This window comes from Artemia franciscana, chromosome 2, assembly GCF_032884065.1.
Source record: "Artemia franciscana chromosome 2, ASM3288406v1, whole genome shotgun sequence".
Taxonomy (NCBI): domain Eukaryota; kingdom Metazoa; phylum Arthropoda; class Branchiopoda; order Anostraca; family Artemiidae; genus Artemia; species Artemia franciscana.
Window position 1 is genome coordinate 2,056,228 of NC_088864.1, and position 24,380 is coordinate 2,080,607.

Consider the following 24,380-nt stretch of genomic DNA (forward strand, 5'->3'; position numbering starts at 1 on the left):
CGACTTCTTTCTTCAATTTTGTGCCTGCTACTGGAAAAAACTGCATATGGGGGGTGTAAGTCTATACTTGACAAATTCATACAATCAGGCTTTATTTTCACTCTTCTTGGTATTTAAAAGATATAGACAGCACTTTAACGCATAAAGGAATAGGGAATGTTTGTAAACAATGGGAAGAAAAGACGAACTTCAAAACTGAGTTTCCACAGAAGATGGTAGTATTACCGTCATTTATATCACCAGTATCCTTATTACTTCCAGTTAAATCAAGCAGAAACTTAATATCATGAAAATGTTTCATGGTTAATGCACTATGGTTGACTTTGTAAAGAGCGAAGCATTTCCCATGTTTTATTTATTTATTTCTTTTCCTACCAATTACCATGGAAGGAGTGTTAATAAAAACTTGGAAAAGGGTTCGTTTGGTTCAAAGTTGGCCCTTCGACAGTTTAAGGGGGTGGTAGGCCAGTTCTATTTTGCAACAGTGGTTATACGTTTTGAGTTGGAATTAATGATTCATTTCAATTTTTGTTTGTTCAAGTTTTGATCATCCATCCACTGCAATATCTGCTGTTTAAAAGTCTGATTTTTATTTTAGTTTATATTCATTTTCAACTTCATTGATTCATTCATAGTAATTACTGTTAATTTTATATGCACCCGCCTCATTTTAAATCTTAAAATCAATAGCCTAACATTTTTATGTTTTCCAAATTAATAAAAAAAAATCTTTGGAACATTTCTAAAAAGAAATATCATTAGTCTATTATTACAAGTGTATAATTGTTTATTTTTGTTTTATTATATTATGTTTATTATATTTTATTTATTATTTTATTGTATTTATTATTATGTTTATTTATAGTATTATTTTTGTTTAAACTCAGCTTTGCCAGTTGGGTAACAAAAATTCGACAAAATTCGACCTGAACGTTCGACGAAAAATTTAATCAAATGAAAGACTTTCGATACGCAAGGGGAGATTCGATGGAGAATCCTTCCCATTTAATTCATTTTTCTGCAATCATAGGAATTCTGGCCTACAAACTTAGTTTACCCCCATCCCCTGAAAAGCAACAACAAAATTTTATACCCATTAAAATGCTGGCAGTGTTGTCATTTTTCTTATCGGAAGAACCATATTTAGCGTCACAAAATTTTCATTTGTCAAACTCAATTTACATCCAAAGCTGTTTTTATGCAATGCGGCCGATATTCTAATATCATCTCATCTTTCCCCGAAATACATTTTCTCCATAAATGGGAACTTGTTATAACTTTTCTTCAATATTGGATCTTATTGGTTATTCAGGAAATGAGCGAGTTTTCGTTCCGAAATTGTCTCGTTTCAGGGCTTGAAAACGGAAAATATAAATAACTCTGACTTTTGTTGTCTAAATAATCCGTTTGTTCCCTTAGAGAATTCTTGCTGGTTTGAATTGAAAGGGAATGGTGAACTTTGACAATTCTATTTTCATTTTGATATTACCATTCAGGAACATAAATTAGCCAAGTCGACTGTAGTGGGTTGACTCTGTATGTGTAATGAAAGTAATTTCTTTTTGAACAAGAGCCAAGAGATCATATGGCACATTTGACGAGGTCGGAAGAGCCAAGAGCTTTTCCCACCAAGTTTCATTACGATCCCTCCACTCTAAGTGTTTTTCCAAGATTTCCGGTTTCCCCCTCCAACTCCCCCCATTGTCATCGGATCCGGTCGGGATTTAAAAAAATAGCTCTGAGATGCGAGGTCCTTCTAAATATCAAATTTCATTAAGATCCGGTTACCCGTTCGTAAGTTAAAAATTACCTCATTTTTTTCTAATTTTTCCGAATTAACTGTCCTTCAACTCTCCACTCTCCCCACTCTCCCACTCAATCAGGGAAACGACTATTTCTAATTTAATCTGGTTTGGTCCCTGATGCGCTTGCCAGCTTTCAGCGATCACTATATTGATCACGTAACTAGTTTTGGATCTTCTTCATGTAAAAATTGGGGTGGTCCGAGATTAGAACCCGATACCTCTCGGACTCTAAGCGATAATCATACCCCTAGACCACAAGCCATACTTAAGAAGGACAACCATTTGTTTTATTGACAAATAAAATTCTTCTCAACCAACTTGCTCGCTCACCCCCCCCCCCCGCTCCAGATGGTCGAATCAGGGAAGAGACTATTTCCAAGAGACTATCTCTGGTCCCTGATACGCCTGCCAACTTTCATCGTCCTAGCTTATCTGGAAGTGCCCAAACTAGCAAATCCCCCCCAACTCCTCCAAAGAGAGCGGATCCGGTCCGGTTATGTCAATGACGTATCTAGGACATATGCTTATTCTTCCCACCAAGTTTCATCCCGATCTCTACACTCTAAGCGTTTTCCAAGATTTTCGGTTTCCCTCTCCAACTCCCCCCAATGCCACTGGATCCGGTCGGGATTTAAAACAACAGCTCTGAGACACGATGTCCTTCTAAGTATCAAATTTCATTAAGATCTGATCACCTGTTCGTAAGTTAAAAATACCTCACTGTTTTAATTTCTCAGATTTAACCCACACCCCCACCCCCTAATGCCACAAAGAGAGCCAATCTGGTCTGGTTATGTCAATCACGTATCTAGGATTTGTGCTTATTCTTTCCACCAAGTATTATCACGATCTCTCCAATCTAAGCGTTTTCCAAGATTTTCGGTTTCCTCCTCCAACTCCCCCAAATGTCACCGGATCCGGTAAGGATTTAAAATGAGAGCTCTGAGACAAGAGGTCCTTCTAAATATCAAATTTCATTAGGATCCAATCACATGTTCGTAAGTTGAAAATACCTCATTTTTTCGAATTTTTCCGAATTGCCGAATTGGGTCCCCCCAACTCCCCCAAAGAGATTGGATCTGGTCCGGTTATGTCAATCACATATCTAGGACTTGTGTTTATTCTTTCCACCAAGTGTCATCCCGACCTCTCCACTCTAAGCGTTTTCCAATATTTCCGGTTTCCCCCCTCCAACTCCCCCCAATGACACTGGATCTGGTCGGGATTTAAAATACGAGGTCTGAGTTACGAGGTCCTTCTAAAGATCAGATTTCATTAAGATCCGATCACTTGTTCGTAAGTTAAAAATACCTCATTTTTTCTAGTTTTTCCGAATTAACCCCCCGCCCCCACTCCCCCAAAGAGAGCGGATCCGTTCCAGTTTTGTCAATCACGTATCTAAAACTTGTGGTTATTTTTCCCACCAAGCTTCAGCCCTATCTCTCCATTCTTAAGCGTTTTCAAAGATTTCAAGTTCCCCCTCCAACTCCCCCCAATGCCACCGGATTCGGTGGGGATCTGAAATAATAGCTCTGAGACATGATATCCTTCTAAATATCAAATTCCATTAACATCCGACCATCCGTTCGTAAATTAAAAATACCTTATTTTTTCTAATTTTTTCCGAATTATCCGTCCCCCCACTCCCCCCCCCCCAGATGGTTGAACTTAGCCTGGTCCCTGATACACCTGCTAAATTCATCTTCCTAGCTTATCTGGAACTGCCCAGACTAGCAAAAGCGGGATAGACAGACCGACAAACCGACATAAATTGCGATCGATATATGTCACTTGGTAAATACCAAGAGCCATAAAAAGTCAAAATTTTTAAAGAAAGTATTTTTTGTCCCCCTCCACTCCCACGGAAAAAAAAGAAGAAATCCTGCCTACGTGCCTGGTTATGTGGTCTGTAAACACCAAGAGCTGGTTCTTTCGTCTCTTTTGTGAGTTCATTGATTATTGATTATTGATCAATTCACTATGACAAAAGTATCAGCACACATTAAACAACAACAAAGGAGGAATCTATTAAACTAGTTTCGCTTTCAGTGTACTGATTAAACAAAACAAACAAGTTCTTTTAAATGAAAGTAAGGAGCGACATTAAAACTTAAAACGAACAGAAATTAATCCGTATTTGAAAGGGGCTTTTCCTCCTCAACGCTAAAGTTTGACTCTTTTTCTTAACTCTAAATTTTAAAACAGTAAAAAAGTTTAGCGTAAAGAGCGGGGCGTTGAGGAGGAAACACCCCTTTCAAATACGGAGTAATTTCTGTTCGTAAAGTTTTAATGTCGCTCCTTACTTTCATTATAAAAAAAACTTACGAAAAAAAAATAATTGAAGAAAAACGGGTTTAATTTCTTATAAAGCAGTGACAACAAAATAAAATAAAAACTACACTTTAGCTAACCAAAAAATAAAAATACTCCGAATATTTCGGCCCCACGTCCGGGAGCCTTTCTCAATGGAAAAAAAAAACAACAAAAAAGAGAAAATTACAACAATTTAAGACTATTTTTAAGACATTATAAAAATGCCACGACAACTAAACCAACATAAAAAATATAAACAATCAAATATATAAGAAACAAAAACTCACATTTTAAAACAAACACTCCCGCAACTGACTGTAACTTTAGAAAAACTGAAGTAATTGTTTATATTGGAGTATAAACGGAGTATAAATTGGAGTAAATATTCGGAGTATTTTTATTTTTTGGTTAGCTAAAGTGTAGTTTTTATTTTATTTTGTTGTCACTGCTTTATAAGAAATTAAACCCGTTTTTCTTCAATTATTTTTTTTTTCGTAAATGGAAAAGCAGTGTGGTCTAAGAAATTATTCAAAAAACTTGTTTTTTTTGTTTAATTTCTGGACGTTTTTGAATTAATACATGGTTTGATCTTGGCTCTCCGCACATAAATCATCAAAACGAAATTTGTATATTAATTTTTTGGAGCTAAATGGCTTTCATAGTTCTAATCGGAAGATTTTGACAAAAAAGGAGCGAGGGAGGAGACCTAGTTGCCCTCCAATTTTTGACTACTTAAAAAGGCAACTATAACTTATAATTTTTTACGAACGTTTTCATAAGTAAAAAAATATATGTAACTTACGAATTAAATTACGTAGCGAACTTCCATATTCGTATGTTTTTATTGCGTATATGTGGGGGCTCACCCCTCGTCGATACCTCGCTCTTTACATTAAGGCTTAAATTTTGTCCCAATTCCTTAAGAATGACCTCTGAATCACAAAGACCGTAGAATAAATATTTGAAATTACTAAAAATACATTAGCGTAAAGAGCAAGGTATTATGAGGAGGTAAACCCCTCATATGCGTAATAATTTCTGTTCGTTTTAAGTTTTAATGCTGCTTCTCACTTTCAGTAGAAAAAACTTTTCATATTTATTTTTTCATTTTTTTTTTTTTAAATAATGCTAGAAAATCCTGCGCCCCCTCCATTGAAAGTCTCTTCCCACATGGGAAGTTCCTCCATGGAAAGATCCTCCCCGGTAACCCTCCCCCCTCAAATATACCCCACCCCCCAAACCAAACAGAATCCCCCTGAAAACGTCTATACACTTCCCAGTAACCATTACTATATGTAAACACAGGTCAAAGTTTGTAACTTGCAGCCCCTCCCACGGGGACTGTGGGGGAGTAGATCGTCCCCAAAGACATAGTTATTGGGTTTTTTGACTATGTCGAATAAAATGGCTATCTCAGAATTTTGATCCGATGACTTTGGGGAAAAAATGAGCGTGGGAGGGGGCCTAGGTATCCTCCAATTTTTTTGGTCATTTAAAAAGGGCACTAGAACTTTTAATTTCCGTTAGGATGAGCCCTTTCGCAACATTCTAGGACCACTGAATCGATACGATCACCCCTGGGAAAAAAAAACAAATACACACGCATCCGTGATTTGTCTTCTGGCAAAAAATGCAAAATTCCACATTTTTGTAGATAGGGGCTTGAAATTTCTACAATAAGGTTCTCTGATATGCTAAATCTGATGATGTGATTTTTGTTAAGATCGTATGACTTTTAGGGGGTGTTTCCCCCTATTTTCTAAAATGATGCAAATTTTCTCAGGATCGTAACTTTTGATGGGTAAGGCTTTGATTATCACTTCAAAAAGCCTTTTACCATCTTGAAAAGGAAGTACACGCATTGAAAGTCTCAAGAATAAGGTGCGTCGGCTTATTTCACCTGCAAGACCTCATACTCAATGATCAAGAGATAAATTCGGACAAAAAAAACAACAAAAAAATATTGAAACTGTTGCACGCCACCAGCTTACTATTGGTGTTAAATTAACAATATCTAAGATCTCTTTATTGATGAGTATCAAACCTTGCTTTTGGATTATCAAGAACGTCAAGATAAATGCTCTCCCCCTGGATCCATCTTAGGTCTATGCATGCCCGAAAGCCGCAATTTTCTATGATTTATTTTGATTGTTTAGAAGTTGAGAAGTTTTACTGCAGTATAACATTTTTGTCAATGTTGCTATGTAGAACCGTCAAAGTTAATTAGCAGAATTAATTAGTTAAATTTGGTGAGACTTTTTGTCCGTAAAAACTGGAATTTAAAAAATCTCTTAAATCGTAAAGACAGCTACACCTACAAGTTCTTAAACTGATTGATTCAATTTGTTTTTAGCTCAGTTTTCTTTTTGCAGGTTTTTCACCCACATTTCTTTTTTTTGTTGTAAAAATAAATACATTTTTTATTTGTTGTTTTTATGGAATCACTTTTCCATAAGAAATTGTAGTTCGATTATTCTTCTGTTTTTCTGGCTACCACATTCTTCTGGCTACCTTGGCCTAAGTATACACATAAATAAAACAAAAGTTCTTAAACTGAATGCTACAACAGACTGTCAACATTCTCTACGGTCTACCACTTGTAAAGGTTGACCACGTCGCCTATCTCGAATCTGAGATAGACTCTAGAGGAGGATGCGATAGAGATGTCAATAAAAAATATCTATAGCTCAAGCATTCTGCCAATTCCGCAAGTATCTCTGGATTCATCGTGAGCTTAGTATAAGAATAGCCATAAGAAGTCAACAATGATGACTGCACTTCTCTGGTGTCAAATCCTGGGCGATAAAAGCAGCTCAGGGACGTGATCTGGAAGTTATTAATTACCGTCACCTGCGTTGAATCTAACGCAACTTGCCATCATGTCAGTTCTTGATCGACAAAATCATCCACACAGTTACAACAGCGAGGGAATCTCAGGCGTCATCAAACTTTGACGGCTGCGTTGTCATGGGCACATTGTATATAGTCCTGATGATCGCCTCATTAAGCAAATACAACCTGTTGAGAGAGAGAGGACGGTTTATTACACAACTTTTGTAGCTCTTGGCTGATTTACTGTTGCAAAATCATTACATGTTAAACATAGACGTAAAAAAAATGTACAACATTACGTGTTAATTAAATATAGATAAACATTACAACATTACATTTTAAACATAGACGTAAAAAATTGCACAAATGAATTACAACATCGGTTTGTTCGTGCACGTATAGGTGTCAGTTTGGGTTTTTTGTCTTTTTTTTCTGTTCGATGGGGCGTCTGCGAGAAGAATATCACGGTGGGCTGGATTTGACAGCAATGTTTTTCCAAATCTTCTAATGAGATTGCTCACTCTTTACTCAAGGTACGGGATTTCAAGTTTATTGAGTGATTCTTGGTAGGGAATATCACTACATGCCAGGGTAATCCTAACTGCCCTTTTCTGTACTGACTCTAAGTCGCTCATTAGATAAGCAGTATGTAACATGGAAGGGCCCCACACAGGACAAGGATACTCCAAGACTGGCCGCGCATAGCAAAGGTAGGCGTGGAGGAGACTTTGACATCGCAACCGAAACGAAGCATTTTAGACAGTGTTTGAAGGGAAATGTCCTAATTACACCGTCAACAGGTACGGCAAACTGTCTTTCGAGAAAATGACTCCCAATATTTTCAGTTCTGACACAACAGGAAATGGGACTTGGGGGTAGGAATTGGGACTTGGCTTGGATCATGGAACTTGGGGGGACAGAATGGTAGGGGGGGGTGTAAAGTCTCTTTTTAGGGGGTTCAGCCGGAATATTTTGGACTTGGTAGCATTAATGGTTAGATTGGACTCGTTACACTGGAAATTCAGCTCGTTGAAAATGTCACTAGCAATCTACAAGAGTATCATCTTTAAGTAGATAAGCAAGCTCGAGAGAGAAGTCATCCACAAATTTATACCTGTCTTCATGCTCATTCAGGATGTAGTTAAACATGGCGGGAAATATTATGCCTGTAAGTTTGGTGTTTTGTGGGGCCCCACAGGCTATATTGCTCCAGTCGAAGTTGGTGACTTCTTCATGGAGGGTGAATACCCTCTGCTGCTGTCCAGACAGAAAATTCAGTACAATTGTTAGAGTTTGACGTCTGGCTTCCATTCGCTTCAAGTTAAGGCATGTACTGAGATAAGATAGAAGGTCACGGGCTTTGCGAAAATCGATCACAGCTAGATCAACAAAACAACCCGGGCCCTCTAGTGACTTTAAAATACGGCTGAACATTTCTACTAGGTAGACGGAAGTTTCGCATTTAGAGTATCCCCCGTACTGATATCTGTCTATGGATTCACAAAGCGAGGGAAACACTCCGGACGCAAAGTAGTGATTAATCAGAGTGAAAAGGGGTAGGGTGAGGAAAATAGCAAATTCATGGATAAGTTTTGCAAGGATTTCGCCAGGAAAAGGTGTGACTCCCGTTTTATTTTTCTCAGCTCCTTTTACACATTTTAGTCACGGAGTTCAATTAAACCTTCATAGAAAAGTCTTCAAGGAGATACTCTTTCTTCCTGGGCAGTCACAAGAGGAAATGTAGTGCATATAGAGGTTAAGAAGGCGTTTACAGCACGAGACTCCAGTAATCGTCCGCTATCATCTGTTATCGCAAAAGTAGGCCTTGACGACTTTCCACTTAATTTCTTGACGGAGCGGTGCCATTTGGCAGGCTCACTGTTCAGAAGTGGCACAGCTTTTTCACGACCATATTTAGTTTTGGCGTTGCGCACTACTTGGTTCCGTACATTTGCTCCTTGTTTTGCTTTACCACATGTGTAAAAATAACTTCGTTCACGAATTTTTAGCTTTTATTGCTGGGGTAATCCATTGTTTGTCATATTCGCTCAAGGTCATTGTCTTTGTTGTGAATATTTCAAGATACTTAGAGTAAAGTACCTCATTGAAGGCACCTATTCTCTGCTCAAGAGTACTGTCTAAGGACTCTTCTGGGAAATTGTATGTAGCAACCCACCGGCTGTATTCACGTATATGAACCCCTTACCAAACTGGTGTAGAAAACAGGGAGGACAGTTAAAGGATTGGTGGACGCTAGTTAAACAAGATCTTGAGCGAGTAGAAGGTTTTCGTAAATTCGGCCGTAGATGGGAAAAATGCTGGCTAGAAGTCGCAAAAAAGCACAAGACCGACCATCATGGGAGGCTACTGTTCAGAGGCTTTGTTCAGATGCCGAGTGAGGCGGAAACGCTGGTTCGGCTGTTAGTTCGAGAAGTACTATAAATGTTATGTATTTAGCCAAATACATTGTTCAAATGCTGAAAAGTATCATCCACATTTTCGAAGCATGGTGACCAGTTGGGAGTCGGTGTGACACCACCTCTTTCTTGATTCTCCCTCTACATTTTGAAAATTAACTTTTTTGGGTGTTTTTATTAAAAAATCGAAAAGCCAAAATTAACCCCTTCCCCTCGGATTTTGAAAAAAAATATTTATTTATGTATCTTCACGAAAAGCAGTAAAAAAATTCTTGTACCCTCCTGTACTTTTGTGAATTTGTGCTCCCTCTTTTGGAAAGCTACAAATAAATGCATTCACTCCCTGAAGCATTGCAAAGCTATGATTGTAAGTTCTAACTAAATTACTTCACCCCTGCCCCATCTCGTAAGAATATGACGAAAAAAATAATGCAAATATTAAACTCTCCTAATCCTAGACTCAGTTTATCAGAAACCAGAAAAAGTTTTATCCTATTTTTCAAATGACGTTTTTATCATCTATTTTATATGATGTTTTATCGTAGACATAAGTCACATAATGGTTTGCTTGGAAATTCTCTGTCTGTCCACAATTTTCGGATCTATGCTAAAAAAAAAAAAAAAAAAAAATTGGCTGTAAAAAATTTGAAGGGCTTTTATTACTTGTCTTTTAATTTTTTTTTGCTACAACTTTGTTTAATCCATTGCTGATGTTAAATGTCCATGGAACCTTCCTTGTTTCTAAACGGAAAATGATTTATGGAAAGCAAACAACGACACTTAAAAAGGCTTTGTATAAGGCTTTCCTTGTTACCCTTAAGAATATGCTAGATATCAAATGCCTTTTCTTTCTGCGTCCTTAGTCTCTGGTTGAGATAAGCTCAATTCTTCTAGCTCTGAGGCAGTCATTTGAGGATTGTGTCTCGGACATTCTTGTCAAAATGATTTTTTTTTTTGCAAAAGATTTGTAATCTAGACACGTTGTGGTTTAGATTGCTCATTTTATAAGACTTCTTTTATAGAATTTTTGTGCTTGGCTTCCCTTGTTGTCCTTAAGAATATTGAACAAGAAAAAACAAACAAACAAGTTTTCTCAGATGAAAGTAAAAAGTGATGTTAAAACTTAGAACGAACAGAAATTATTTCGTATGTAAAGAGAGCTTCCCCCTCTTAAACAACTTCTATTTCCGCAAAAGTTTTACTTTTTGTCTTAATTCTTTAAGAACCACTCGACAAATGAATCATTGAATTGGAATGAGAAACATTCCTAAGCACCACTATACTTTATCTCAAAGAGCGGAGGGACTGAAGAGGGAACGGCTCCCTTATATACGAATTAATTTCTGTCTGTTTGAAGTTTTAGTGTCGCCCTTTACTTTTGAGAAAAATTGCATTTTTTAAAGTCTAAATTGTGTTTGTTTTTCATAGTATACCCAGGGTTATCATGAAGCCGTGTCGTTTCTGAAAAAGGGCCCAAGTCTACTTTATTCTGAAAATGAGTAAAGCATACGATTCGAAAGAGCTCAGAGAGATCTGTCGATTTATCTATTCAAAACGGGCTTGCCTTATAATTCTGACCGAGTTACAAACTTCGCCACAAAGGCGTAAGTCCAAATTCGTGAGAAAGCATTAGGCTAGTGAGGCCTAAGTGCAGCTTTTTCCAGATGGTGAACTAGCTCTTTCAAGAAAAGTACAGGGGAAGCAGAGATCGTCAGTAGAGCCTGTATTATTGGGACCTTTGACATGACATTGGCAGGACCTTTTGACTGGACCTTTGACTTTACAAGAAGTAAGAGGAAATATTTCAAAGATAACCGAGTTTGGTGTAGTTCAGACACTCTATTCAATCCTGGGGAGACAATCCTACAATAGGTATAATGACATCGATTTGCAATTTATCAATGACCGCATTAGCTTTTTACCTGCTTTTGAGTCCGATTATTTGAGGAAAATCCTCTGTCAGAAAATTTGAGTATTTCGAAAATGTTTGACCCGTACAAACCAAATCGTGAAGAAGAGAGTAGGGAAAGTTTATCCATCGCTTAATGTAAGAAAGTGTTTTCGAAAACTTTAAACTTGGAATCATACCTCCGGCCAAAGATTCCTATGGACTGTGCGAAAGCTTGAAAATGATAATTCAGGCAGTTCCTAATCTTTGAAACCCTGCAATCCTTCAAAAAGACCAGCACGAAAGTGTCTTTAAACTAGCTTATGACAGAGAAAAGGAAGACAAGAAAAACTACTGAAATTAGGAGGTACTCTGGACATTTGTCATGTATGCCTATCAATTTCGGATGTTAATGCGAAATTAGTCTTCTATTAGCATCAGCTCTGGACGTATAATCTGACAGTACATGTTTCAGAAGTTGGAGGAGAATCGCACATTTTTTTTGACACAAAGGGCAGTCAGAAAAGAGAGCTAGTGAGATCGCCTCCTCTATTATTTGTTTCGGGGCCAAACTCGGTCAACTCTGAAGCAGGTTGTACTTGTCTCTGATACATGCAGTGGTCAGAGCAGAAATTATATTATTACTGGAATGCTGTCTTGTTTTTTGTCCTAAGTTGATGACGAAAACCAAAAAATAATTGACCAAAAGTTTCTGGAACCAGATCACAAACGTACGAGCGTTCCAAAAGCGGGGTAGTATGGGATACATGCTACTTAGTATTTTTCATGGTGCAGGGAAATTTGTCTTCGGATTTTGTCAGAAAATTCCAATGCTTTCATAATCCCCGTATTGGTCGGCAGCTTACAAAAAACATTCAAGTCAATGTGCCTGCTCATTGGGCAAATGTCATCGGGAATGCCAGAGGCAAGATAACCATATGTACTCATCTGATCAAAAAGGAAGAAATCTTAGATTTGCTCAATTCTTCAAGGAAATTTTTCTTAGGAGAAACATTGACATTGACAAAAAAAAGAGTGAAATCCGCTGGCTCCAGGACTTAGACGATCTAGAAATAGTGTAATTCAAAACTTCCACAAGGAGAAAGAGCAATTCGAACCATGAATTTATGAAAAAGAGGTTGAGGTGTTACGATCTCGGCTCTTACCCAGAGTGTGCCAAATGAACATGCAACCAGCAACGCCAAGTATGATGACCTCTTCTCTCTTCATTCCTTCATCTCAGAGGTTTTCCATTGGTTTTACCCAAACCTTCTGTATAACAAGGCGTTCCACGAGCATATTCCTGACGAAGCTGTGCTTTCTAAAGAAGAATATTCGTCTTACTATTGATTTTGCTGTCCCTGTGTCCCACCTGTGAATATAGATAGACATATATGTTTTTAACTACGTAAAAATAGCGAATATACAATATTCTTCACTGTCCCATTGTCTGTGCTTATAAATAGATTGTCAGGTTTACCGACTCTTGAACATGCAACGTATAATTGTCCATGGGAATACAATCCATATTCAGATCTATACCGCATTCTTCTAATGATTGCCCCTGGGCTTTGTTGATGGTAATTACTAATCGAATATTCCCTGTGTCCCTGTCGTCATTTATATATCCCCCATGTGCCCTTCCGGCGTCCCCGTTGTAGCTGTGTCCCTGTGTCCTCGTCATTTATATTCCCTGTGTCCCGGTCGTCATTTGTGTCCCGCTGTCTCGGTCTGTAATATCTCTTTTAGTGTCCCGGTCGTCATTTATGTTCCTTGTGTCTCGGTGTCGCGGTGTCCCGGTCTGTAACATACGACAATAAATCAATCGTGTTGTAACTTTGTTCACGACCCCATTCTACACATGAAGAAATAGAAGCAGTACGGTTAGGTGAAGGCATTCCCAAATGCTTGAGAAGTTTGTTTGCAATAGATAAGCACAAATCTTCAATCATAACTAAAGTGCAGTTATAAATTTCTGTTGTAAAGTCCAAGGTCATATCTGACCTTTCTAGCCGTATTCGGTGGAAGGAGAGCAACTTTTGCCGGAAGACATGGGCCGTAATGTCATGTCTATGAACCGGCGATTGGCCAGGATGTAAAAGCTGTTGTATCTAATCCCAGGATGGATTATATATAAATGTAATAAATGACGAATCATTAATCTATAGGTAGGCCTATAATATATCATTGCGCTGCATATCTTATCCATTTCTTTGTTAGTGGCTGGATTTATCTATTTAATATCAAAGTGATAGCCGTCGGCCCCTTCCCAAAAAACGATAGGATATTGTAGGGCATCGTAGCATCGATGAGTTTAAGTAATTCTTGTCAACTGATTGTTTCGCCTATAAAGAATATTATCTCGAGGTAAGAACTGATCACCGACCATAACGATTACCACATCGTTGATAGTTGCGTATCAGTAGGCATCAATTCGATTGCTGTTTCGAACAGAAGCACTAAATTATTATTTTTGCAGAAAAGATGTCTTGGGACTAAGAATGGAAAAAAGACGAACCAACGCACAGGAACATACAGAGAAATTTCTTTCGGTGATGAGGGCAAAAATAATTTGATTTTTACGTCCTGTGGTGGCGCAGTGGATTTGACCTTAGCTTGGTAATACGGGACCCAGAGATCGAATCACGCTGCAGGATTACACTGCAGGGCCGACGCAGAGACCATAGTAGTCAAGAAGCGTCGTTAATTCTTAAATAAAAATAAAGATTTTTAATAATTGGGCAGAGGTTCCAAGAAATTGTTAAAATTTTCTTTGCATAAAAAAAAAACAAAAAAAAAACAAAAAAAAAACATGCTGACCAAATGGTCTGCGTTGGGCAGGTATTGATCCCCTGATTCAGAGCCTTTGGCCGGGAGTACAACGTTCAAACTTCCCGTGTTTTTCTCCCAGATTTTTCCTGGTACCCATTTACACCTGGGTTGACTTGGGTTGAGCTGACAGAATTACAGAATATGAAGTCGCTCTATTTCTCAAGCAATTTTATTCATTTGTATTTGCATTGAGAACCCCATATTAAATTTCGATTGGACCCGAGTTGGCTTTCTGATTACACGTAATCTCTGTTTTTTTTTTTTTTTTTTTTTTTTTTTTTTTTTTTTTTTTTTTTTTTTTTTTTTTTTTTTTTTTTTTTTTTTTTTTTTATACAAAATATTGGACTTGGTTTCAAAAACTACAAAAATAAAAAAGTCCCGAATTTTTATAGCAAATAGCCTGTGGGATAACAGACTAAAAGAAGGTATAAGAAGAAAAAACGGTAGCGTAGATATTTTTCCGAGGAACAGAGCAAAAAAACCCTATTTTGACACCCTTTCAAAAACAAAAGCATAAATTCCCATCCTCGGCCTAAAATAAACTTTCTGAAACATTTGGAAAGAGCATTCTAACTAGCATACTTCCTTGCATCAAGCTTCCTATGAAAGGTAAACGAACTTGCTAGGAAGAGTTAAGAAGGCAATACTAGGTACTTGGGTACACATGACTATTCGTAATTTTGAAAATATTAAAACTAAATATACCCACCGAATGTTCTATAGTGCAGATTTATTCTCCACGCCCAAAATATATTTTCATGATAATTTATTCCGCGGAGATTTCGCTTATTGATAGTATATAGTTACTCTTCAAAATCTTTTTTTGAAAAAAAGGAAAACAATATTTGAAAGAAAATATTTTTGTACTTAAAAGAGGCGAAATCCATTTTTGAGAAAGTATCAAAACACCCTCTCCAAAAAACACCCTTTATTACACCAAGCAGAAAAATACAGAGTTCATAGTCCATTTTAATTAAATAATGAAATAAAATAACGAATAAAATAACGAATTTAATTGAAATAAAGAAGAAAAAATCACCATTCCCCCCCCCCCCCCCCAAAGATTTATGGCCAGAAATGCACACAAGAAGAGGAATCACCATTCCCCCCCCCAAAGATTTATGGCCAGAAATGCACACAAGAAGAAGAACAGCTCTAAATGGGTATCTGGAGAAATCTGGGGAAGGTAAACAGGAAGGGTGTGCGAAAGCACAGGATGGCTGGCCCCCAACCCCCCATTGCACTTCCTGGCTGAAGGGCCAAGAAACGGAGATCAGCACCGCGTGTACGGACTGTAAAGTCTAATGCCGTATCGTCATGTTTAATATCGTATAGTTTATTCATGTTTAAATAAACTTATTTATATATATATATATATATATATATATATATATATATATATATATATATATGTGTATATATATATATATATATATGTATATATATATATATATATATATATATATATATATATATATATATATATATATATATATATATATATATTATGTCTCTTGGAAAGCCCAAAAAATGAAAATTTGTAGTTACAGTTACTATGAATGAACTAACAAACACCTGAACTATCAAACGTGATAAGATGTGAATATCGACAACCTGGACCATCAATTGTGACAACCTGGACCATCAATTGTGACAACACCAATACGGGCAGCTAAAGTAAATACTATTGCTAAATTTTGTCTGTAGTTGTCAAAATCCAGAAACTTGTCAAAAATGAAAATGAAGAGCAAAGACACGGGTGGTTAGAAGATATGCGGAAACGACAACTTGCTCTTTTTTCAATCGCTTTTAGACATTAAGTTAAATTCGAGTCGAAATTTTATGAGTTGGAGGTATGCATAGAAAACCCACTTTTGCAGAGACTCCTTCCAGTAAGGGCAGTCTTTCAACGTTCGGGAAAGATGTATATTTTGTTTAGTTAAGTATTTGGTGTTCTAGTCTTTTATTTCAATTTAATTTGTCTTCTAGTTCAATGAATGAAAAGATTAATGAATCGAGCGCAAATTTCGATCGACTTCTTTTCAAGGAGGCTTTGAAAACTTGCTTTTTCGAGTATCAAGAAATCAGGGATAAATACAGGGAGCAAACAATGGAGGATATGCATCGTGACCTGATTTTGAAGTTCATTGAAACCCAAGCCCTCATTTTGTCGCCAATTTGTCCCCATGTGGCAGAGCATATCTGGACAGAAGTGTTAAAAAAGGTATAGTTTCTTTTAGATAAACTGATTTTTAAAATGCAGAAATCAATTACAATTGTTTTCTGGATACTCAAGAAAAAGAGTTGAGCAAAAAGCTCAAGAATTCCACTTGGAGAGAATCTACAAAAAAAGAACATTAAGAAGAATCGTCGACTTCTAACTGATTTTTTCATGCTCTCTGGGAGCTGATGACTCTTGGTCATCTCGAAATTTGTGTTTGTACCGTTTATTGCGCGTGACACCTTGTTCTGCCTTGTTTTACGGCAGATAGACAGTGGTAGACAACTTGTCGCCATTTCATTTATTTACTTTTTGTGTATCGTGTGTCTTTAATGCTATCGGTTTTTACTCTTCTTGGTAAAAAAAATGGTAAAGGATACGGCATTAGACTTTACAGTCCGTACAGGCGGTGCTGATCTCCGTTTCTTGGCCCTTCAGCCAGGAAGTCCAATGGGGGGTTGGGGGCCAGCCATCCTGTGCTTTCGCACACCCTTCCTGTTTACCTTCCCCAGATTTCTCCAGGTACCCATTTAGAGCTGTTCTTCTTCTTGTGTGCATTTCTGGCCATAAATCTTTGGGGGGTAACTATATACTATCAATAAGCGCAATCTCCGCGGAATAAATTATCATGAAAATATATTTTGGGCGTGGAGAATAAATCTGCACTATAGAACATTTGGTGGGTATATTTAGTTTTAATATTTTAAAAATTACGAATAGTCATGTGTGCCCAAGTACCTAGTATTTCTTTCTTAACTCTTCCTAGCAAGTTCGTTTACCTTTCATAGGAAGCTTGATACAAGGAAGTATGCTAGTTAGAATGCTCTTTCCAAATGTTTCAGAAAATTTATTTTAGGCCGAGGATGGGAGTTTATACTTTTGTTTTTGTGTCAAAATAGGGTTTTTTTTGCTCTGTTCCTCGGAAAAATATCTACGCTACCGTTTTTTCTTCTTATACCTTCTTTTAGTCTGTTATCCCACAGGCTATTTGCTATAAAAATTCGGGCCTTTTTTTTATTTTTGTATTTTTTGAAACCAAGTCCAATATTTTGCAAAAAAAAAAAAAAAAAAAAAAAAAAAAAAAAAAAAAAAAAAAAAAAAAAAAAAAAAAAAAAAAAAAAAAAAACAGAGATTGCGTGTAATCAGAAAGCCAACTCGGGTCGAATCGAAATTTAATATGGGGTTCTCAATGCAAATACAAATGGATAAGATTGCTTGAGAAATAGAGCGACTTCATATTCTGTAATTCTGTCAGCTCAACCAGAGTCAACCCAGGTGTAAATGGGTACCAGGAAAAATCTGGGAGAAAAACACGGGAAGTTTGAACGTTGTACTCCCGGCCAAAGGCTCTGAATCAGGGGATCAACACCTGCCCAACGCAGACCATTTGGTCAGCATGTTTTTTTTTTTTTTTTTTTTTTTTTTTTATGCAAAGAAAATTTTAACAATTTCTTGGAACCTCCGTCCCAATTATTAAAAATCTTTATTTTTATTTTAGAATTAACGACGCTTCTTGACTACTATGGTCTCTGCGTCGGCCCTGCAGTGAAATCCTGCAGCGTGATTCGATCTCTGGGTCCCGTATTACCAAGCTAAGGTCAAATCCACTGCGCCACCACAGGACGTAAAATTCTTATTATTTTTGCCCTCATCACCGAAAGAAATTTCTCAGTATGTTCCTGTGCGTTGGTTCGTCTTTTTCCCCTCTTAGTCCCAAGAAATGATTTGCAAAATCTACAAAGACATTGGGACACAAAATTGGAAAATACGCCCTTTGAGCTTAATGAGCGTGTTTTAATTGGTTGTCTTGATCTACGCTGTATACAAAGCCGTCAGAGTTCTTTTTTCGGTTTATCTCAGGTTGCATTACTCAGTAGCTTGCAATAGTAACTTTTCAAAAGTTCTTTTGTGGTTTTGGCTCGTTTTGATTTCAATTTTGAACTTTTACAGCAAACTAGAGATCAGATGCTCCTAATTTTAAATAATACTAAAAAGATAACTAAAACTAAAGCAGCCAATCTTCAATTTAAAAATAATGTCATGTACTTTCGGAATTTAGTTAATTTATCATGAATAAAATTTAACTCCAAAAGTTATGTCATTATCATCTATTAAGTTTGGCTGTGTTAGAAGTAGCTCAAAGCATTTCTATTGTGAAAATATCATATTTCTCTTGTTCGAAATGGGGTTAAAGTTATACCTGAAACTTCTGCTTGTTTAAACGTGATGAAGTGGATAGTGTATATCAATGGATTATTTTTCACAAAGGAACGGGGAAATCAGACGTGTCTAGCTTTATAGTTTTAAACGAATTTGAAGCATGAGACGGAACAATTAAGGAGAAGAGAGGATGGAGAAGGAGAGAGGAAGAGAGAGAGAGAGAGAGAGAGAGAGAGAGAGAGAGAGAGAGGCGGGAGCAGGAGAAGGTATCTTTGTAAATAGGTATATGAAATTTCATTGAATTTGACTTATGTAAGAATTCACTATGATTATACCCTTGGAGTTTCCCCCTTTTCTAAAATAGTACCTTAGGCTAATACCTTTTGGTGGGTAAATCTAGAAGTATTTTCCAAACATAAAATCTCAGTCAACGCCATGGAGTTGACCCGGTAAAGAGGGATGTGACTCCCTTGAATTAAAAAAAATTCTTCTGCATCATCACATAGAATGGATGCAAATTTCCCGAAGGCTACTTAGATCATCAAATTGAAGTTTTTTGTTATTATTATTTGAAAGACTGAACGCTAAGGGCGGACTGACTATACTTGCATTTTCAAAATTCCATTTTAATAAGAACAATTAAAAGGTGAAAAAAATGTGAATCCATTAAGAGCGTTATTCCTGGAGCCACTGGGACAAATGGGACCAGTGGCCCCAACTCTGGCAATTGTAACTATAAAATATAGGATTTATGTTATAGAAAAATGGATGCGTTACGTGATATTAAATTCAGAGTCATACAAGGATTTTCAACCTGGATTATTGAAGGGCCTTCAATCCACTTCTATTCAATTCACCTCATTCTAGAATCTCATATGTAAGGGTATTTTGTGTCTCTTTTCACTTACTATTTGTTCGTAGAATACTTAGGGTTCGATCGTTAATGATTATGTTGTTAATCACAATGCAGAAATTGAACATCAAAACATCAAGTACATAATTTAGAAATGGTGTTTAACTTTCTCTAAAGTTCCTATATTATTATATGATATTCATTTTATTTTATTATTTTAATTCCACAACCAAAAATATTATATTCCAAGACCAAACAAATTAGATACATTTCATAAAATAGTGAAACATCTCTTTGAAAAGTCGAGAGAACTTTCGTTTAAATCTGTATAAATACCTTGCCAGAAGCGAGTCCCTCGTTGTGAAAACTCCTTTCTTTTTCTGCTAATGCTGACATATATAATTCTGTGCGTAATACCTTGCGAGAAGCGAGTCCTTGTTGTGAAAACTCCGTTCTTTGGCTAATGCTGACAAGTATAGTTCTGTGCGTAATACCTTCCAGAAGCAACTCCCTTGTTGTGAAAACTCTGTTCTTTGCCTAATGCTGACAAGTATAGTTCTGTGCGTAATACCTTGCGAGAAGCGAGTCCTTGTTGTGAAAACTCCGTTCTTTGGCTAATGCTGACAAGTATAGTTCTGTGCGTAATACCTTGCCAGAAGCGAGTCCCTTGTTTTGAAAACTCTGTTCTTTGGCTAATGCTGACAAGTATAGTTCTGTGCGTAATACCTTGCCAGAAGCGAATCCCTTGTTGTGAAAACTCCGTTCTTTGGCTAATGCTGACAAGTATAGTTCGGTGCGTAATACCTTCCAGAAGCAAGTCCCTTGTTGTGAAAACTCTGTTCTTTGGCTAATGCTGACAAGTATAGTTCTGTGCGTAATACCTTGCCAGAAGCGAGTCCCTTGTTGTGAAAACTCTGTTCTTTGGCTAATGCTGACAAGTATAGTTCTGTGTGTAATACCTTGCCAGAAGCGAGTCCCTTGTTGTGAAAACTCCGTTCTTTGGCTAATGCTGACAAGTATAGTTCGGTGCGTTCTTTATTCCACTAGTCTTATATTTTTAGAGTTTACCCTCTATAGACGACAGTCGGTCCCTAAGCATGGTATACATTGCAGTTACTCACCTTGTTTCTTTTACTGAACCCAACACAAAACTTTGTCTACGCTTATTACGTAGCTTGAAAGATCGGGTGTTCCACTAATATAACATGAGTTGAATGATAATTGCTATAGTGGTATCCTGTAAATCCCATTTAAGTTAAATCTTATCCATCTCGCCCGTCTTTAATGTATTTTCACCTATATTTGGCGTCTAGTTAAGATAATGTATTTAAATATAACAAAATATGTTTGAGTCAATGTAAATATACCAAATAAGGTTTGTATACTTTTTTAGGAAGGTAGTATACTCAACGAGTCTTGGCCTAAAGTAGCTCAGATTGATGCTCAAATTCTTCGTGCTCGAAACTACCTTGATGAGGCCATTCATGGGTTCCGAACTAGAAAGATAGCGTACAAAACCCTGATAATTGGGAAGGCTGGCAAGAAAGGAGCTGTTCGTAAAATTGAAGAGCCAACTCATGCCACCATTTGGATAGCCAAGTCCTATCCAAGATGGCAAGCTATTATCCTGTCGACTCTGCAAGAACGTTGCACGGTTAGTTTTAACAATTATTTAAGCATACCTCCACAAAGAGGGATACAAAAATAATTTTATAGTTTCTATTCAAGCTGAATGACTATCAAAACCTCCTACCTCCCACCGTATGAGGTTGTTATGAAGGATTTCCAGGTAAAACTAAAAATTACCTGCTAAAAAGATTCTACCTCTCCTGCCCTTTCACTCATACGACCTCTAAGAGAAAATGTTCTTATCCCTCCCTCGTAAGGATTACATCCTCAGGATTGTACACAAATTTGTGGGATAAGATTAAGTTTTGTAGGATGAAACTTGACTTATTGCCTCAAAGTTCAAGCCTATAAAAACATGTGTATGTCTATCCCTTCCTCCAACCGGAATTCACATTGGCCTGATAAAAATCGATTGACTGCAGAATAATTTTCACCAAGTGGAAACCCACTAACGGTGAAAATAAAAGTGAAGGGGGGGGGGGGGTAAAGAAAGATGAGTTTTGTACCGAGTAGACCTACTAACTTAAAATCAACTAGGCTGTTTAACCTGTCAGTGTTTTCCCTAGCAAACCTAGGCTTACTTTTTGCAGACGCGATCTTGTCTTAAATTAATTCTTGAAAATGAAAATTGCTGATTAAGTATCAGCTTACAGGAAAATTTCAGCGTTAATTCTATTGCACAGTTGAGTAATCATCTCCCAAGTTTAATCGGGGTCTTCTGCTTTTCAAGTTAAGTAACCCGGAGCCGTATTGGGAGTTGCGATAGTTGTTTTTAATCAATAACTTTTTTAATTCCTATATTTCCAATGTTATATTGCAAAAGATCCAGCTCTTATAAGCTTCCCATTCTCTTTGTTATACGAAAGTGAACAGTTGGTTTTTTTTTAATATTCCCTTAGTATTGTCTCGATATTAATTAGTATAAGGAGTTTAGATGACGTACATAAAATGAAATCATTTTCATCTATCATGTCTAGCCAATATTTAGCTGATAAAGCTTATTTAGCTGAGATAAATTTTGTTTCAAGAATTGTATTTACAAGTAGATATTGCTGGATTTATATTGCTTGTCATAGAAATAGTTATAATCTTGCTATATCTGAATTGTCATTTGAATTGTAAATTTTCAATGATTTCAATGTATGCAAGTAGAAAAGAAACTTCCGCCGCTATGATTAATACCAATATGGTCCAATATAGGTGAATTGTATTAGCAAAAACTTACGCAAAAATATAAAAATTCAAAACAAAACTTTTTAGAAATTTGGAGATTTCAGGTAGGAGCCTTGATCCATCCCCCCTCTTTTCCACGAGGAAAATTTTCCATGGGGAGGGAAGTTTCAAGGGGTGATCTGTCCAGGGGGATTTTGCCACTATTCCTACACGAAACTCTTTTTATTTCCTTTACTTTCTCTTTGGTTACTCAATTCCTAAAATTTTACATGTGCAAATGTTCCTGGGAAAATTTTCAGTGGGGTTGGAATTGTCTTGGGTATTTTTTCGTGAAGCTGATTGGTGGATTTTTGCGGTAAAACTTTCCATTGAGGGGAGGGGGGAATTTCCTGGAAGACATACCACAGAGAGGGTGGGGGAGACTTCCTTGGAAAATTTTTTACGGAGACGGCTTTGAAAAATTATAAGAAATTAAATTAAAAAATAAATCTTTGTTTTTCAAATAAAAGTAGGCTAAGCAAAGTTTTCCAGCTGAAATTGTCGGCAGGAAGTTTTTCATGGAGGATGGAATTGTCTTCGAGGGATTTTACAAGGTAATAACTTCTTAAGTCTTTTGATTTAGTTCCACTTCTTCATCAACATTCCCTGAAACTTTTAGCTTAATACCGTTAAATTTAGTAGTAGTCGCAGTAGCCGAAGTAGTAGTTGAAGATGTGGAAGATGCACCCAGACGGCACAATAGTAATAACGTGTACTGGCACCTGAATAAATTGATAGGGAATAGTCAATCTGGACCCTCCAAAAAGGCCAGTTGTCGTAGTATTAGTAGCTGTAGTAGTATTAGCAGTATGTACGTAGTGCCTTTTGGGTTAGTTCAACATACCTGAAAGTTCCAATATAATCCTCAAAGCCATTCACAAGATAATGCTGATGTGCCCTTGCACATTGTTTTTTTTTTCATTTAGTTCAACTTTTCTATCAACATTCCCTGAAATTTTCACCTTAATACCCCTGACTTTAGTAGTAGCCGTAGTAGTCGTAGTAGTAGTAGCAGTCATAGTAGGAGTAGTTTGCATATAATGTAGTAGTAGTAACATGCATGTATGCATTTTCTCGTTTGCTGTGTTGAACATTCCACTCATAATATGCTGTAAGTTTAGACTTAATACTCTTGACCATTTCTGCATATGGCTGGTGTGTCCTTTTTATAGGCTATATGAACATAGTGTGGTTTGATTTAGGTCGATAATCCTTTAAGATTCCGTAAGAGCTTCAACTGAATACCCTTACCCTTTTTTGAAACCAAGAATCAAACATGGCCACCCCTTCCAAATCACTAATCTCATATGTAAACAGTGAATAAATTGTATAAGCTACAGCCCATACTCAAAGGTTGTTTGGGGTCTCGTCATCCCCAACATTATAGTTATCGGATTTTCCGGTATATTGAACGAAAAAGGCTACCACAAAATTTTTATCGGAGGTCTTTGGTGAGAGGACAGTGAAAAGGGGAATGGGAGAGGCATGGTTGCCCTATAATCTCTTTGTTTTAGGTTTCCCTAAATGACTTTCCATGTTTGAAAATAATATAAGTTCAAGCTGTGGTAATCAGAATTTATAAACGATGAAAAGATAAACTTAGTCACGGCTCCCTATCTAAGTATGAACTACTCAAATAACACCGACAAAAGAAACACAAGAAAAAACAAACACAACGTAGTAAGTACATGGAACAGCATTGATTCAGATGCAAAGCATCTTTTGTTTCATAAATCATATAAAATCATATAAAATATGATAAAATCATATAAAAATCATATAAAATCATATAAAATCATTTATAAATCATATAAAATATGTTTCATAAAATCATATTGTTGCCTATACTAAAGAGCCATAAAGCTTCAATGATATATTTATTAAAATATTTTCTAGACGCATTTCATATAGAAGTGGTGGTCGCATAAACTTTGGAGGGAGCCCTTTCGATTGTAAATTGAACGTTCTAGTGCCTTTTTAGAAGTCAAAAGTGATCGGAAAGCAACCAATCTCCCCACGCTCTTTCCCCCCAAAATCCGGTTAAGATTTGGCATAGCCATTTTGTTCATTGTAATACAAAAGCCGAAAAACAATGCCTTTGTGACTTACGAAACCCCCTACAGTCCCCGGGGCAAGAGACTTTTCTCAACTGAAATTAAGGAGCAACATTGAAACTTGAAATTAAAAGAAAGTATTGCGTATACGAGGGGGTTGCCCC

The 24,380-nt window shown here is 36.8% G+C and overlaps 1 protein-coding gene across 4 annotated transcripts in view; it reads left to right on the forward strand.

Moving 5' to 3' along the window:
* LOC136035803 (leucine--tRNA ligase, cytoplasmic-like) overlaps window positions 1-24,380 on the forward strand; it is a 217,657-nt gene that overhangs the window by 126,422 nt on the left and 66,855 nt on the right. For all 4 annotated transcript variants that reach the window (XM_065717779.1, XM_065717775.1, XM_065717786.1 and 1 more), the window contains exons 15-16: window positions 16,077-16,311; window positions 20,715-20,975. In XM_065717779.1, the coding sequence (XP_065573851.1) occupies window positions 16,077-16,311; window positions 20,715-20,975 (496 nt within the window). The remainder of the gene's footprint in view (window positions 1-16,076; window positions 16,312-20,714; window positions 20,976-24,380) is intronic.